Source organism: Arvicola amphibius, chromosome 4 (assembly GCF_903992535.2).
Source record: "Arvicola amphibius chromosome 4, mArvAmp1.2, whole genome shotgun sequence".
NCBI lineage: Eukaryota > Metazoa > Chordata > Mammalia > Rodentia > Cricetidae > Arvicola > Arvicola amphibius.
In genome coordinates this window covers 118230899-118246825 of record NC_052050.1, presented here as the reverse complement: position 1 = coordinate 118246825, position 15927 = coordinate 118230899, and the positions used below count along the sequence as shown (strand labels likewise).

At 41.3% G+C, this 15927-nt stretch overlaps 1 protein-coding gene across 1 annotated transcript in view; it reads right to left on the bottom strand.

Annotated features, from left to right (window-relative positions):
* The window catches only part of Galntl6 (polypeptide N-acetylgalactosaminyltransferase like 6), a 1112723-nt gene that overhangs the window by 47189 nt on the left and 1049607 nt on the right, over window positions 1-15927 (bottom strand). The window contains exon 9 of the mRNA XM_038327381.1: window positions 14388-14609. Within this exon, the coding sequence (XP_038183309.1) occupies window positions 14388-14609 (222 nt within the window). The remainder of the gene's footprint in view (window positions 1-14387; window positions 14610-15927) is intronic.

Sequence of the window (15927 nt, the reverse complement as noted above, 5' to 3'; positions counted from 1 at the left end):
ACAGGCTCCAAAGCTTCACAGAAATCCTGTTTCAAAAAGAATAAGAGAAAGAAAATACAAACAAGATAGAAACCCCTAGTCAAGCTAGCTAGAGAGAGAGCTGATGTGTGTGTGTGGGTACTACTTAGTGTAATTAGAGCTGAGGAACGGATGATTGCAACATATGCCAAAGGCAGTTGGAAGAAAACAATAAATTTCTAGATACAAAGCCTATCAAATTAAAGAGAAGGATATAAAGAATACACTCTATTTTATTTTGCACACACACACATACATATACATATACACACATATATATACATATACATATTTGCCCTCATTAGTTTATGGGCACTGCATGCATAAAGGAGCCTAGAGAGACCAGAAGAGGTTGATGGAACCCCTGGGCTGGATACCAGGAGTTTCTTAGTCACTGTGTGCATCCTAGGAACTGAACGAGTAAGAACAGCAAGTTCTCTGAGGCACTGAACCATCTCTCCAGCCCCAGTTATAAACAGGTTAAACATATCTCTGATAAGCAATGAAATGGACTTAGTAACAAAAATCTCCCGTCAAAGAAAAGCCCAGGGATGGGTCAGACTCCATGAGATGATGGACCCTTAGTGAGGGAGATAGGCCTGATGGTTGTTCTGGAAGGTGAACGCATGAAATCCCATTGGTTAACAGGCAGCCTTCACGTTAGTGTTTTGCCACAATACAAAGAAGATTGTGCAGTGCCCATCCAGTGGCGAATGGGAGTGGCCTTTGTTTTCAATGACTTTATGGAAGAGATGAAGCCATGCTGCAGGGTCTTCAGAGAAGGGACATGTCAAGGAAGGAAGAAGTCTCTTTGCAGGGGAAGGAAAATTGGATGATAACACTCTTAGGGTACCTGTTTTCCCAGTGTGTGTAGTGCTGATATAGCGTCTACTAACACAGCTCCTTTTCACCCCAAGCCCCGATTTACACATAAGGAGAAAAGCTGTGGTATCTGTTTTTCCACGGTTGTGCATAATTGTCTGGGAGGAAGAACCCTTGGGACCTTCCCCAAGGGCTGAGTTATTAGAGAAACAATGATTACAGCAAAAAGTGGTAAGCATTTCTTTGTTCAAATTCTGCTGTCTCTGAGTTCCAGGATTCCATGGAAACGTGCACAGCTGAGGTAGCCATCTATAAACTTCCCAGTTTACAACATTAGTAATTTGTAACGGGGTTCAGAGGTTCCTAATGTCAGGGGAATAGTCAAATGAGCTGAGAAATGCAAAGCCAGTCTACTTCTTACTTTCACAAGCAATTTTGCCCTTCACGCAGGGCGAAGGAAGAAAGGAAGAAGGAAGGGAACGGGGAAAAAGCATTGGAAAATTGGGTCTGTTGTGTGGCTTTGCTCTGCTCAGTTTGAGGTGCCAGATGGATTAAACACTTGACCTCTGCACCCCCATTTTCTCACGCAGTGTCACAGTTGGGTCTGCCGCTATTGAAATCATTTATTTCCCCAAATTTAGGTTCTTTGCTACAATACAAAAAAAGATCATGTGGTGAACGTTTGGTGGTGACTGGGGGTGGCTTTTGCTTTCAGTGAATTCAGAGAAGAAGCCAATCTGGAGGGAAGGGGCATGCTAAAGAAGGAAGAAGTCTCTTTGTGGGGTGGGGGGGTGCTGAAAATTGGAAGATAGTCCTCTCAGTAAATGCTTGAAAAGTTTCTTTAAAATGCTTTCTGAAAAATGGTACATTTTAAGGAAGGGAGATTCAGTTTTCCTCAGGAGGGCATGAATATTTGTTCATTTTCACGTAGGTATAGAAGGAAGTTCAATATAGTTTCTTTTTCAGATACGGGCCCCTTTAAATTTTCATTGTCAGTAAGGACAGCATATGCAGATCTTTGGGTAATCCCACAGTTCCTTGACCCTCCAAGGCTTTTACTTACGAACAGCTTCCTGGTCACTGTCAGTCTTTAATTTGGATGTGCAAATTGCTACCTGTGTTCATCTAGCACCACAGTTATCGGGACCATGATCCCTGCCAGCATTAACGGGGGACTTCTGCTGATAATGCGCTGTGCACCAGACATCGAGATAAAAGCGTCACTTGAGTTATGACAGCTAATTCTCAACAAATCCTACAATAAGGACTGCTGTCCTCATTTAAGCGCTGAGAAAGCCGAGAAAGGTTAAAATAACTGTGTTATCCTAAGATATTTGGCAAATGAAGAAGCTGGAATGTGAATAACCAGAGTGAAGAAATGTGCTAACCTGGGAGCAACTGAGACTGATCGCGTCTCATTTGTCCTTGAGTTTACCGCACATTGCATGCTCCACTTTTCGCGTGACAGACTGAGCTTAAGACATGTTTGCAGAACAAAGAAATGAGGAAACTCGTGGATGCGTGTTTAACCCTTTACAAACTCAAAATTTAATTGGAGACTTATTACGACATCCTACTTGCTCATTGTAGTACAGCTATATTAAGTAGCCTGTTGGCAAAAGGGGATACATGGTGAGTTTGCATTTCACTGAATTACACGGACGGGGATGACAGAAGAATATGGATTCTGGTGCTCTCATTGTCTGCTGCGCCACGATGATGGAGGTGTGGAGCCATTGGGATCATCGTACTCACTAACCAGTGGATGAAGAGCACTGGGGTGTAGTTCACGACTGACTTTTTAGGTTGCCGGAGAGAAGCGGTGCCTCTGGGGAGCTCAGGGCTCATCCTTTGTGGCTGGGTTCAGATAGCTGCACGGTAACTTCTGCTGTGGTGATTTGAGTCTCCCCTGACATGTGTCAATCATGGTTCTTTTCCATATACACTCTTTTTCTTTATATTTGGGAGCGTTTACTACTGTAGTATTAAGTGTTGCATAACTGGGCCACAAGTCTCCATGTGTATCTGGAGGATTCAACTAATTACAATCAGCATTTTGGAAAATAGCCATTACTCTGTACATCTTTCTATTCGTGGAATTGTTTATTTCAAAAAGTTATTTTATTGACTGGCAAATAAATAGTGGTTGAAATGCACGCACGCACACACACACACACACACACCATCATCTGCTTACATGTTATTTCACATCTTGTCTCATGTTGTTCTATATGTGTAATACCTAATAAATATTTCAAATACAAATTTTGAGTTAAATGCTATATTATTCAGGCATTGTCTCACTCAAACACCATAGGGAGATATGATGTGTTTTAATATACTGTAATAAATTTAGCCTAAGGGTATAAGTAATAAAAAAATGCTGATGTCTGCCTATCTCTCCCAAGCTTGCTGATGCTTGCATTTTCACTGCAGCTTCTACACGCATCCAAAGGCAGTCCATTGAAAAACAACAACTTCAGTATGAAATTCTCTTTTCTTTTTTTTGAGACATGGTCTCATGTAGCATAAATTGGCTTTGAGCTCATTTTGTAGGTAAGAATTTGTAGGTGTAGAATTTCTTAACCTAGAATTTCTTAACCTCCTGCTTCTATCTCCCAAGGGTTGCATGTCAAATACTCAAAAGTTGCTTCTCACTATTTGAACTTGTCTGATATATTTCTGTTTCTTTTTTAATTTTTAAACTTTCTCCAACACTTTGATTTCATTATATCTTTATTTAACAGGGAGCTAAATTTGCTTCATAAGACTAATCAATTGAAACATTTTCCCCACATAGATTTAATTGTATGTTAGATCTCGGTTCTGATAGACTGGCTGATTTTATATTTGATCACTACCTTGAAAGTCATCATGTGGTCTGTTTTCTCTGTCTAATCTTTGGTATTTAACATTATATACATAATATAATATCTCTTTTACCTTTATACGAATATACTGCATAATATTTGGGTTTCCTCATTTTAGATAATGACCAACCACACCCTTCCTAAGCTATACGGAAGTCAATTGCATTTTCCTTCACTTTTCTTCCATTGTCTGTGTCTAAGCATACATGATATGTGCTTCTTCTTAATTAAAGGCTGTGGGACAATCATAAAATTATTCTGCTTTCTGTTTACTTTCTCCATGCGTTTCTTGAGTTATCTCTGCTTTGTCAGGACACATGACGCTGACACGTCCATGTGCTCTTCTAGCCAGTTTCTATCAAACAAACCCTCTGCCAGGCCTCTGAAAATAGTCTGTGTCTGCTGAAACTTCTCAAGCAAATTTCTTTCCTTTATTTAAATGATTTTTTAATAAAAACTATTTTTTTCTCATATTACATACCAATCCCAGTTCCTACTCCCTCCCCTCCTCCTGTTCTCTCCACCTTTTCCCCACCCTTACATGCCAAGCACTCCTCAGAAAGGGTAAGAGCAGCAATAAATAAATGGGACCTCCTGAAATTGAGAAGCTTCTGTAAAGCAAAGGACACAATCAATAAGACAAAAAGGCAGCTGACTGAATGGGAAAAGATCTTCACCAACACCACATCAGAAAGAAGACTGATCTCCAAAATAGATAAAGAACTTAAGAAATTAGACATCAAAATATCAAATAATCCAATTAAAAAGTAGGGTACAGATCTAAACGTAGAATTCTCAACAGAAGATTCTCAAATTGCTGAAAGACACTTAAGGAAGTGTTCATCCTTAGCCATCAGGGAAATGCAAATCAAAATGACTCTGAGATACCATCTTACACCTGTCATAATGGCTAAGATCAAAAACACCAATGATAGCTTATGATGGAGAGGATGCAGAATAAGGGGAAACCTCCTGCATGGCTGGTGGGAATGCAAACTTGTACAACCATGTTGGAAATCAATATGGCAGTTTCTCAGAAAATTGTGAACCAACCTGCCTCAAGACCCAGCAATACCACTCTTGGGTATGTATCCAAAGGATACTCAACCATACTACAAGGACATTTGTTCAACTATGTTCATAGCAGCATTGTTTGTAATAATCAGAACCTAGAAACAACCTAGATGCCCCTCAACTGAAGAATGGATAAAGAAAATGTGGTACATTTACACAATGGAGTACAACTCAGTGGTAGAAGCAATGACTTCTTGAAATTTGCATCCAAATGGATGGGACTGGAAAAAACCATGCTGCGTGAAGTAATCCAGACCCAGAAAGATGATTATGGTATGGACTCACTCATAAATGGATACTAGCTGTAAAGCAAAGGATAAGCAGCCTATAGTCCATAACCCCATAGAAGCTAAGTAACAAGGAGAACCCTAACAGAAATATATATAAGTCCCCCTGGGAAGGGAAAAAAGACAAGATCTGAGGAAAGCATGAGTTTGGGGAAGAAGGGACAGTAGAAGGGGAGAAAGAGGGAAGAAGGGCAGGGGGAGGAAAACTTGAGGAAACAGGATAGTTAAGGTGGGGGAAGGACAGAGATGGAGAACAAGGAAAGAGATATCTTGATTGAGGGAGCCATTTGGGGCTAGCAAGAAACCTGTAACTAGAGAAATTCCCAGGAATCCACAAGGATGACCCCAGCTAAGACCCTAAGCAATAGTGGAGAGGGAGCCTGAACTGGCCTTTTCCTGTAGTCAGATTGATGACTATCTTAAATATCATCATAAAATCTTAATCCAGCAACTGATGTAAGCAGAGGCAGAGATCCACAGTAGAGCACTGAACTGAGCTCCCGAAGTCTAGTTGAAGAGTAGGAGGAGTGAGAATATGAGCAAAGAAGTCAAGACCATGATGGGGACACCCACTGTAACAGCTTACCTGAGCCCACCAACTCTGGCCTGACAGGGAAGGAACCAGTGTAGGACAAAACTAGTCCCTCTGAATGTGGGTGACAGTTGTACAGCTGGGGCAGACTGTGGGACCACTGACAGTGGGGTGTGGATTTATTCCTCCTGCTTGTACTGGCTTTTTGAACCCATTCTCTTTGAAGGGATACCTTGCTCAGTCTAGATATAGTAGGGAGGGCCTTGGTCCTTCCTCAAAGCAATGTGTTAGACTTTGTTGCCTTCTTATGGGAAGCAAATTTCTTAGAAAGGCTTTTTGACAAAAGCTGTCTGGGGTGCAGAGATGGCACAGATGTTAAGAGTACTTGCTCCATTTCCAGAGGACCTGAGTTTGTTTCCCAGCACCTACACAGGGCAACTCACGACCTGTAACCCCAGGGTGTCTGCTACCCCCTCCATCCTCTACAGATACCTGAGTACATATGCCATAGACAGGCATGAACACTTAAGTAAAAATAATGATAAATCTTTAATATACAGCTCTCAGTTATCAAATGTTTATAAATTGTTTTTCAATAGCCTTGATGCTTGAAGGATACTTTGGTTTGATATAAAATGTTTGGCTGATATTTTAACTTTCAAGAATCTCTACAAAGTTCTTCCATTGCCTTCTGGTTAAAAACAAAAATTTCTGCTTCAAAATCTCATTTGTTTTTTTTTTTTTATTCTTTACTTTGATGTGCACTTTTTTTTTTTCCTTATCTTAAAAATACAATCACTGTATTCAGAGGCATTTCTTGCTGTTGACTCCTGAGTTTCCCTAGCATGCTGATTCAAATCTTTCATTTTAACACTTCCTTGAGTTATCATTTAAATGCTTTCTGTCTTTTGTTTTTGAAACGACTTTCTTCTTCGAGGATTTCAGGCTGTGCCTGCTCTGCGGTTGCAAATCTTTTGATGAATTCTTTCCTTCCTCTTAAATTTCTTGTTTTCATTCCTCTCCCTTCTGGCCTTAATTCTCATTACTGCAAATTTTTGGCTCTTTGGATTCTCCCTTTTAAACGTCCTTTCTGAGATACATTTGGTTGTTTTCGCTGTCCATTCCCGAGTTTTCTCAGCTCTTTGTTCACAGAGTTGTGTTTCATATTCCAGCCGTCTCACCTATGAGGTGTTTGAGTTCTGATTGGTACACTTTTACAAGCTGTGATTGTTTTAAAGATTCTTCAGTTCATTATGAAATTTGCTTTTCATTGCAGTTTTCATCATCTAGTTAAATGCATACATTTCTGTTGCTATATTTCCATTGTAACAAGTGTACATTTCCATTGCTACATGCGTATATTTCCATTGCTACACGTGTACATTTCTACTGCTACACGTGTACATTTCTATTGTACATGTGTACATTTTCCATTGCTACACATATACATTTCCATTGCTACATGTGTACATTTTCATTGCTATATGTGTACATTTCCATTGCTACATATTTATATTTCCATTGCTACATGTGTATATTTCCTTGTTACACGTGTACATTCCCATTGCTACACGTGTACATTTCAATTGTTACACGTGTACATTCCCATTGCTACATGTGTACATTTCTATTGCTACTTGTATACATTTCCATTGTTACACGTGTACATTCCCATTGCTACACGTGTACATTCCCATTGCTACACGTGTACATTTCAATTGTTACACGTGTACATTCCCATTGCTACATGGGTACATTTCTATTGCTACTTGTGTACATTTCCATTGCTTGCTGGAACTGGATTTGTCTCATTTTCATCTTTACCCCTGTTGAACCTCTGTATGGGATTTTATCACAATCTGTTTTTACTTTCCACTTATAAATGAGCCAGTTTATTTGACTATTAGTGGAAAATTCACGTGGAGTAGTCTTTTCTCTTTTTTTGTGTGTGCATGCATGTGAAGTGTTAAACAATATTATCTTTGCACAAATCATATCTTTGTCTCTCCAGGCTCAGTCCGAGTCACAAAAACTTCCTGCCTCCGACTCTGTATCTTCTAGCCTTAGAAAGGTCTTTCTTGTTACATTTAAATGTGTTTGTGGCTCTGTACTTAGAGTTCTGTCTCAGATCCTGCTTTTTTTTGGTAGCTTTTGTTTGTCCCCATGGGTCTCCAGTACTTCACTTTAGATCCAACTCACAGCAGACTCCTTTTGTTGCTGGAGCTAGGCGAAAGCGTGTATCTCTGTCACAAAAGCAACAAAAACAACAAAACAGAAACCACACAACAAGAAAAACTCCAAGGCCTCTTGGTCTGTGTCTGAGGTCCTTGTTAGCCAAGGATGGTCGTATGACTGACATTCTTGCAGCTCTTTCCTAGAGTCCTACTGTTTCTATACTGGTCTTCAGCTTGGACTGGTTGGGAAGGGTTTTTAGTTTCACTGTTAATTTTCATATTTGATTGCTTTTTAAAATGATCTACAAACTTCCTGTTCTTTTGTATGGGTGTGTGTGTGATTGTACTTGTTGATTTCAGAGATCTCTCCTCGTTTACCTTTCCAGCAACTTCTCATCTCTGCTGGAATCATCAATGTCCACATGTGTCTGGAACTCACATTGCACAAATCCAGCTTCCATAACTCTTTTGGGATTTCTTGTTATCAGTGTTGTGCCGATAATGTCCATGTTTGATTTTGATTTTGCTCTTTCTGCCTTGAATGCTCTGTCTAGGCTTCGTGATGAAAAGAAATCAGCAGGTCTCCTGCTCATAGTGACAGAAATCTTACTCTATTCTAAAGTAAGACTATGGTAGACATGCATCTTTACTTAATACTCAATAAATTTGCATAATTAAAGTAAAAGGAAAAATTTTCTAAGGCAAGTTAAATACTAAGATGATCAAATAATAATTATACTTTACTTTTCACATGCTCCAGGGAAGTATGTATTTAGTGTATAAACATATGCCAAATACAAATATGTATATTTCAAGGAAGGATAAAATACATGTTTTTTTCCTCTTTCTGATTTCTGTTCAGTTGTGCCAATCTTGGCACATCCAATGTTAATTTTGTGATTGTGCAGACTTTTAAAAAGTCTTTATTTTTCAAAGTTGGCATCTCCTTTAAACAAAAGAAAAGTCAAAAGTTTGGTTTTCCTTTCTCTTTTCTTTTAAGACAAGGTCTTAGGTATCCCAGGCCAGTCTTGAACTTTCTATGTAACCAAAGACAGTCTTAATTTATGATCCTTTTAACATGACTTTCTGAGTTCTAAGACATAGAGGCATACACCCACACATTTCATCTCTGAGGTGCTGACCTCAGGGTTTCTTGTGGGCTAGGCAAGCATTGTACCAACTGGGCTACATCTCCAGACCAAGGTGAAACATTTGATAGACAAGTTTATATATGCCAATATGCAACAAAAGAAACATTAATTAGTTAGGCCTGAAGCTCCTCTGATTCTATTGTGACTTGAGACACTTTGCCATTGTCTGGGCACTAAGCCATGCAGTTTGCTCATCTGGGAATATGAAACCAAAATTACATTGTCAAGCATTCTTGGGTGTCTTCATAGCCCGTTATAATAACTGAGAACTTAGAAAACCCATAGTATAATTTGAAAGGATAACTCAATTCTGTATTCATTCTTACATTTTTTTCTTTTCTTTGTTGAGCTTCACAGAGTTAGATTAGTAAGAAGTACTAGCATTGTTTCTTTCTGAGAAAATGAATGACAGATTAGGTCAAATCTAAGACATCCAGAATGGCAAATTATCTTGGAATGAATGCTTAATTTAGAGATCTGGTATAATGGCACACAGTGTGCTAGTGACAGAGCCAGTAGCTGTCAAAGGAACAGAGGGACAGCCTCATTTTGCATATTTCTCAGTTACAACAGGTTATAGGGGAAATCTAGGAAGCTGGCCTGACTATTGCCAAAAGGATGCTAGGGGCCTATTCTTTGTGCAGAAAACAAAGGCTTTTCTCCTTGCATCCCACTTCGTTTGAAAGAAGCAACACCACTTCAATCCTTTAACTAATGCATCTCAGTGCGGAACTTCCTGCTCTGGAAGCTAACACAGAGACATTAGAAGAATCCTGGGTGCTGTGGGAATGTCAGCAGGAAGAGGAAATAAACAGGTTGACAGAAGTCAAGAGCAGCAGCCGGAAGCAGCACAGAGGAGCTGGCATTATTTAGGGTGCCCTACTTTACGAACGTTCTGCAATTCAGGGTGACATTCATCTTGAGGGAGGAATTTAAATAAGCAGTCAAAGTGGTTTTAGAGTGAGATGAAGTTTTGAAAATAAAAGACCTAAATTTTTTTTTTTGCGAAGTTGCGAGGTGACAAATGGGTGTTGTAAGATTGGCACATTGAGAGCAGTAAGCAGACACTTCGAGAAAAAGGAATCCATAGCACTGTTTGCAAATGATATCTATTGTCTGTCTTACATCTTTTCTTCTCTTTTCCACATGGTTTTTAGGGTTCGGAAAAACTTTTCCTCATGGATTAGAAAGGAGTGCTATAAGTGATTTAAGCACATTCATGGATTCTAAGGAGGGGAAGAGAGAAAGAGAAAAAGATAGGAAATTCATTTTCTTTAATTTTACATTTGCTACAAAGAGATACTCCATATGTGAGTGGCTGAAGAGTGGTTTTCCACTTTAAACCTGCTCTCATCCTATACGGAACAGGGTCCTGGAAAAGCTTGTCGCTTCTGCTTGAACAGAACTACGGAGTGCTTGACTTATCGCATGGCTCACATTTAGTCTGGCTGGGCCCCATTCCTCCCCTGATTCAGCTGCAGTCATTGTGAAGCAAAGGATGGGTGGCTTTCAACAGGTATTGGTCTCTCATAGGTGTGACTTTGGCTTCTTCTGCTTTTTAAGTGAGAGGTATTCCCCAAGAGTCTTGAAATCACTGGAATTTCTCCTTTTTCCTTAGGATGATAAAATAGAACCTTTTGCAACAGTCCACCGGGATCAATGATTGGCAATTTGTTATTCCAAAGAGCTGGAGTTTGTTGGGCCAACGAAGAGATGAAACACAGAGACCCCCCTCCCTGAGTGAGAGACAGAATGAGTCCCAAGTGTGCTCTGTGCGGGCTTAGATACACAGATTCATGGGCATGGCCTTGATTGGTCATCCATTCATATTTATCTCCATCAACAAATAATCATTGAGCTTCCCCTGCATGCCAGGCATCATTTCTCACTGCCAAAGAATAGTTAGTAACACCATGAACCAGCAGAATCTCTGTGCCGTAGGGCTTGTTTGCCAGTGGTGGAGATAATAAGAAACACGATGAATAAACAGGACAGTCTGAAACAGTGATGGATGCTAGAGCAATGGAGGAAAGAGAGTGAGTTTCTGTGTGTCCTCGTGTTCGCAGGCTAATTAGGCTACTAGGGAAAGCGTTGCTGAACTAATAGGTTCTTTTGAGTTAGGTCCCTGTTTTACGTAGGGTTTCTATTTCTGTGAAGAGACACTGTGATCACGGAAGCTCTTATAAAGAAAATCATATAATGGGACAGCTTAGAGTTTTAGAGGTTTAGTCCATTATCATCATGGCTGAACATTGCAGCATGCAGGCAGGTGCAGTGCTGTAGAAGAGCTAAGAGTTCTACATCTTGAAGGCCACAGGAAGTGGTCTGTCTCACTGGGTGTGGCTTGAGCATGTACGAGACCTCAAAGCCTGTCTCTGCAGTGACACACTTCCTCCAACAAGACCAACACCTACTCCAACAAGGTCACAGGTCCTAAAAAATAATACCACTCTCTTTGGGGGCCATTTTCTTTCAAGCCACCTTAGTCCGAAAGAAGGTGACGGAAGGAGCCACAGAATTTCATGGGCAGGAAGAGTCGAAGTGGGGCAAACAGCACTGCAAAGGCCGTGAAGTGAGTTTGTGCTCGTCGTGCTCAAAAGCTGGTGAGGTCAGGAGAGGAAAGTATGCCAGGGCTAGCAAGACATTCTGCAAGAGGGGTCAAGTCATTCAGAGTCCTTAATTTTTACACACACATGCATGCGTGCGTGTACACACACACACACACACACACACACTCACACGGAAAGAGAAACAGAGAGAGAGAAAGAAAAAGATATAGACCTTCAAAATGTTTTGAATGGACTGAGTTCATATCTTAAGTGGTATCTGTTGAAAAGAATCTTCAGGGCAGAAAGGAAGAGCCAAGGAATGAGCTAGGTAGGAGAGAGCTGAGAGCTGGTTATGGTCTATAACATTGTTCACAAGCTGAGGCCCGACAACCAGGATCAAAGACAGCCTTGTAACTGTTTGCCCAGAATCAGGGTAGGGTAGAGAAGCAGGTGGCAAGCGACTCTGAGCATACCTGAATGAGACCACGAGTTCCCTACTTCTTGGCCCAGGACTTGCATAAAGGATCTTGGGTCTGGCTGTTGTTGGTTCGTGGTTTCCTTCCTATAAAAGGCTCAGTGTTTGCATTGCTCTTTTAAGAATTTTACTAAAGCCATGGCTTACCTACTGTCCTTGCTTACGAGCTACGTCTGTTCTAGCTGAGAAGGCTAAGCAAACTCCATGACAGGATCCTAATAACCTGGCTGGAAACTAGTCCCCAGTCCCTGCTTCCTGAAACTAAACAGGCAGTTTCCGAGAAATCCCATAAACAAAGGACAATCAACCAACAACACTCCTGACAGCAGGGACAAGGGGAACTGCATGTACTAAGTCTGAGCCAGTCCCCTGCAGCATCTCAAGGCAATGACCAAATAGGGACAGATCTCAAGATCTGTTCAAACATGCCCAAAGAAGAAAAACATTGTAGCCCTAGTCAGCCCGCGCCCCTCCACCCCCCCTGCTATCCCTAACCAATCATAAATGTACTAATATAATTGACACTTGCTTAAGCCAATCATAGACAGAATGATCTGACTGTTTTTGGAATTCATTTAGCTGTGTGTAAAAGGAGCCTGCAAGCGTCTTTCGGGGTCGCCATTTTGTCTTGGATCAGAGGCGCAGCACCAGCATGCTGGAACATTTGGTTCTTGAGAAATAAGCACTCTTGCTGATTGTAGCCATGTCTGGTGGTCTTTTATGGGACTTCTCGTGCACCCTAACACTAGCAATTGCTTTAAAGTTTGTAGGATGTTACAAAGCCTTCTCAGATACTGAATTGGATCCTGGAAAGGAAACACGACTGTAGTATAAAACCTGGTTAAATTTGAATAGACTATAGTTTACTGAGCGTTATTACCCCAATAAGAATCAATTCAGCTGATTATCTACCAGTCGATGTGGGAACCACTAGAAGGACTAAATGTTACTAAATGGGAGGTACAGACTTTCGATATTACAATCACGTGTCTCTAAACAGAAGTATTCTAAAATAAGAAGCTTATTAAAAAAAAACTCCCAACCAAGACATAGTCATGCACACCTGCATGCCAGGCAGGAGGATCACAAGTTGGAGGGCAACCTAAGCTACATACAGGAAATCCTCTCATAGAAAGCAAAGCAAGACAATCTCCCTGTATAACACAAGCCAAAAGGCTCCTTGAAAGAAAAATTGTACAAGTGTGAAGAATGCGACGATCTCTCACAGATATGTTCTATGTTCTATGCTCTTACATTTCTTTATCCCTTTAAGAAATTGGCTATTTGCTGGGTGGTGGTGGTGCACACCTTTAATCCCAGGGCTTGGAAGGCAGAGGCAGATGGATATCTGTGAGTTCGAGGCCAACCTGGTTTACAAGAGCTAGTTCCAGGACAGGCTCCAAAGATACAGAGAAGCTCTATCTCAAAAAACCAAAACAAACAAACAAACAAACAAATAAATAAACAAATAAGTGAAATAGGCTAATATACAAATTACAGTCAGAAAAACAACCTATCCCAGCTTGCTATTTTCTCAGAGTCTCCTACGTCTGTGCAGATGACCTTGAACTTCTGATTCCCGTGCCTCCTCCTCCTAGGTGCTGGGATTAGATGCTGAGGGTAGGGTTTTGTGCATTCTAGACAAATACTCCACCAACTGAACCCCATTGCCAGCCCCTCATCATGTCACTTGGACTAAGCAGCTGTTTGTCGGAGCTAGGTGACCATAGATACTAACTAGGTAATGAGATCTTAAACACACCCCCAAACCAGGGACAAGGATGGAAAGGCTCAGACACTGTCTGGTAGTCGGCCCTGGGATGGTGTGAACACACAGCCCAGCCAGCATTTGCCTGTGATAGCCTCTTCTAAGAGCAGGTTCAATTTCTAGGTTAAATCAACCCCACTGGACTGAGTGTTTTGGCACACATTTCTGGAGAGAAAAAGCTACAGTAATAGTATTAAATGAGCAGAGCCATGGAATAATTCATTTTGTTCCCAATGATGCACGTTTTAAATCTGGGGCCTAAAGCTATCTGGATCTTTCCATTTGAGATTATCACAAAAAAAAAAAAAAAAAAAAATCAAGTCAGAGTGCTGAAAAGCAGAGAGGGTATAGTGCTCATTTAAGGAACCAGTGTGGTGCCCTCTTGGCTCACATTCTTCCTGATGGCACAAGGTACGCCCTGGTTCAAGGTACACCCTAGTTAGGAGACTAGTTCCGCCCTCCTTTCCTTTGTCCTTGCAAATTTAAACAGCAGTACAGCTGCTCAGAGGACAGTGAGGGGATGTTTTTAAATTAACCTGCAAGGCTGACAGAGAAGAGAGGGAAGGTTGAGCAGTCTCTCCCTCTTCTCAAGCTATGAGGAGGAGGAAGAGGGAAGGAGTTAGTTGTTCCCCACCCAGACTCTCACAGGTAGGGCAGGTCTCCTCACCTCCCCCCACGCTGCAGGCAGGGGCTCTACCGGAGGGTAGTACTTAGGCACGTCCCAGGCCACCGCAGCCATGAACCATTTGAAGTCTTTGCATTTGAGTTTCTTGCGCAACTCCTTCTGCGCGGAGATGTCCCCGGTGGAGAGGTGCCTGTACTCTGGCCGCCGCTGGTAAATGTACTCGGCAAATTCATCCATCCAGGTCTCAGCCACTCGCTTCAGGTTCTGCACAGCAGGGACAAAGCAAGAAACAAGTTAGTTACTGGCTCCTACGCCCCAAGCATCATTTTACTTGCATCAGAAACCGAGAAGAGAAAAGTAAAAGAAACGAGGTGTCCGCAGGTAGTTCAACAGTGAGAGTTTTCATACCGACAAGGAGTGTGATGGGATTAGCCTGTGGCTTAGCACACATTCTGCTTCCGGCCTGGGGTTCAGTTGACAATATGATAATTGATTACCAGAGTTGTAAGAAGCTCTTCTCAAAATTATGACGATTTTGTTGCCATAATTCTGTTATTTAATGGTGATATATACTTATTTTGCTTTTTACGTACAGCCTAAGGAGTTGAAACTGGAGAAGAAGCAGCTCCCCTTAGGAATCTAATTACTTAAAGCATTGCGAGATTCAGGCATCTTGGAAAGAATAAGGAGGAATACGCTGCTATTCTTTCCCCACCCACTAGTGTAGAGAGACTTAATTTTCTTTTCTGATACAGTGACATGGAAGCCAACCAGAATTTAATAATTTACTGCGCTTGGAAGTAGAAGGAAGGGAATTATCAGAGAGTCAGTCTCTCTACAGGTGCTACCTGGGGCAAAGAAGTCAGGAGACAGATGGCAGGAAAATAAGCAAGTTCTTTAGGATTAGAAGGTTTTTGTTTGTTTTTCGCTTTTTGAGACCGAATTTCACTATGTAGCTCTGGCTGTCCTGGAACTCACTGTGTAGACCAGTCTGGCCTCTAACTCACAGAGATCTGCCTCCAAAGCACTGGGATTAAAGGTGTGTGCCACTATGGCTGGCCTGGAAGGCTATATGTTTGCGGGCTTTGGGGTTAAGCAAATTGCTTAGCCACACTGGGTTTCAGATTCTAAATCCAAGAATGGCAAGAGCAGTGCGTGAGTTGGTTGTAGGATTCAGTGAAGTAGCTCTTCTTGTAAACTACTTAGAATTAGTACACGCCAGCCTCTGTGGGAGCTCCTTTAGCCAATAGCCTTTAAGATACCAACCCACTTGGGTGTGGTCTCTTGTACTATAATTGCCGAGGTAAAGCACACGCTCACTCTCTCTTCTGGCTGCTGGATTTGGTTCCTGTTCCCTGTTCATGCAGAGGACTGTGATCTAGACTGTGATCTGTGACCCTACCCCTAAATAAATAACTTTTTATTATACCTAATTCTGAGCTAGTGTGGGGTTATTTTGTAACTTCTGTCATTATCTGGTGCCCAACGTGGAGACCAGTCCACCCTTTTTTGGGGATCAAAAAGTAAGTTGTTATTATGAGTACTAGAAAGAGGTCAGGATTGGAAATGGAAGAGCCTGGGT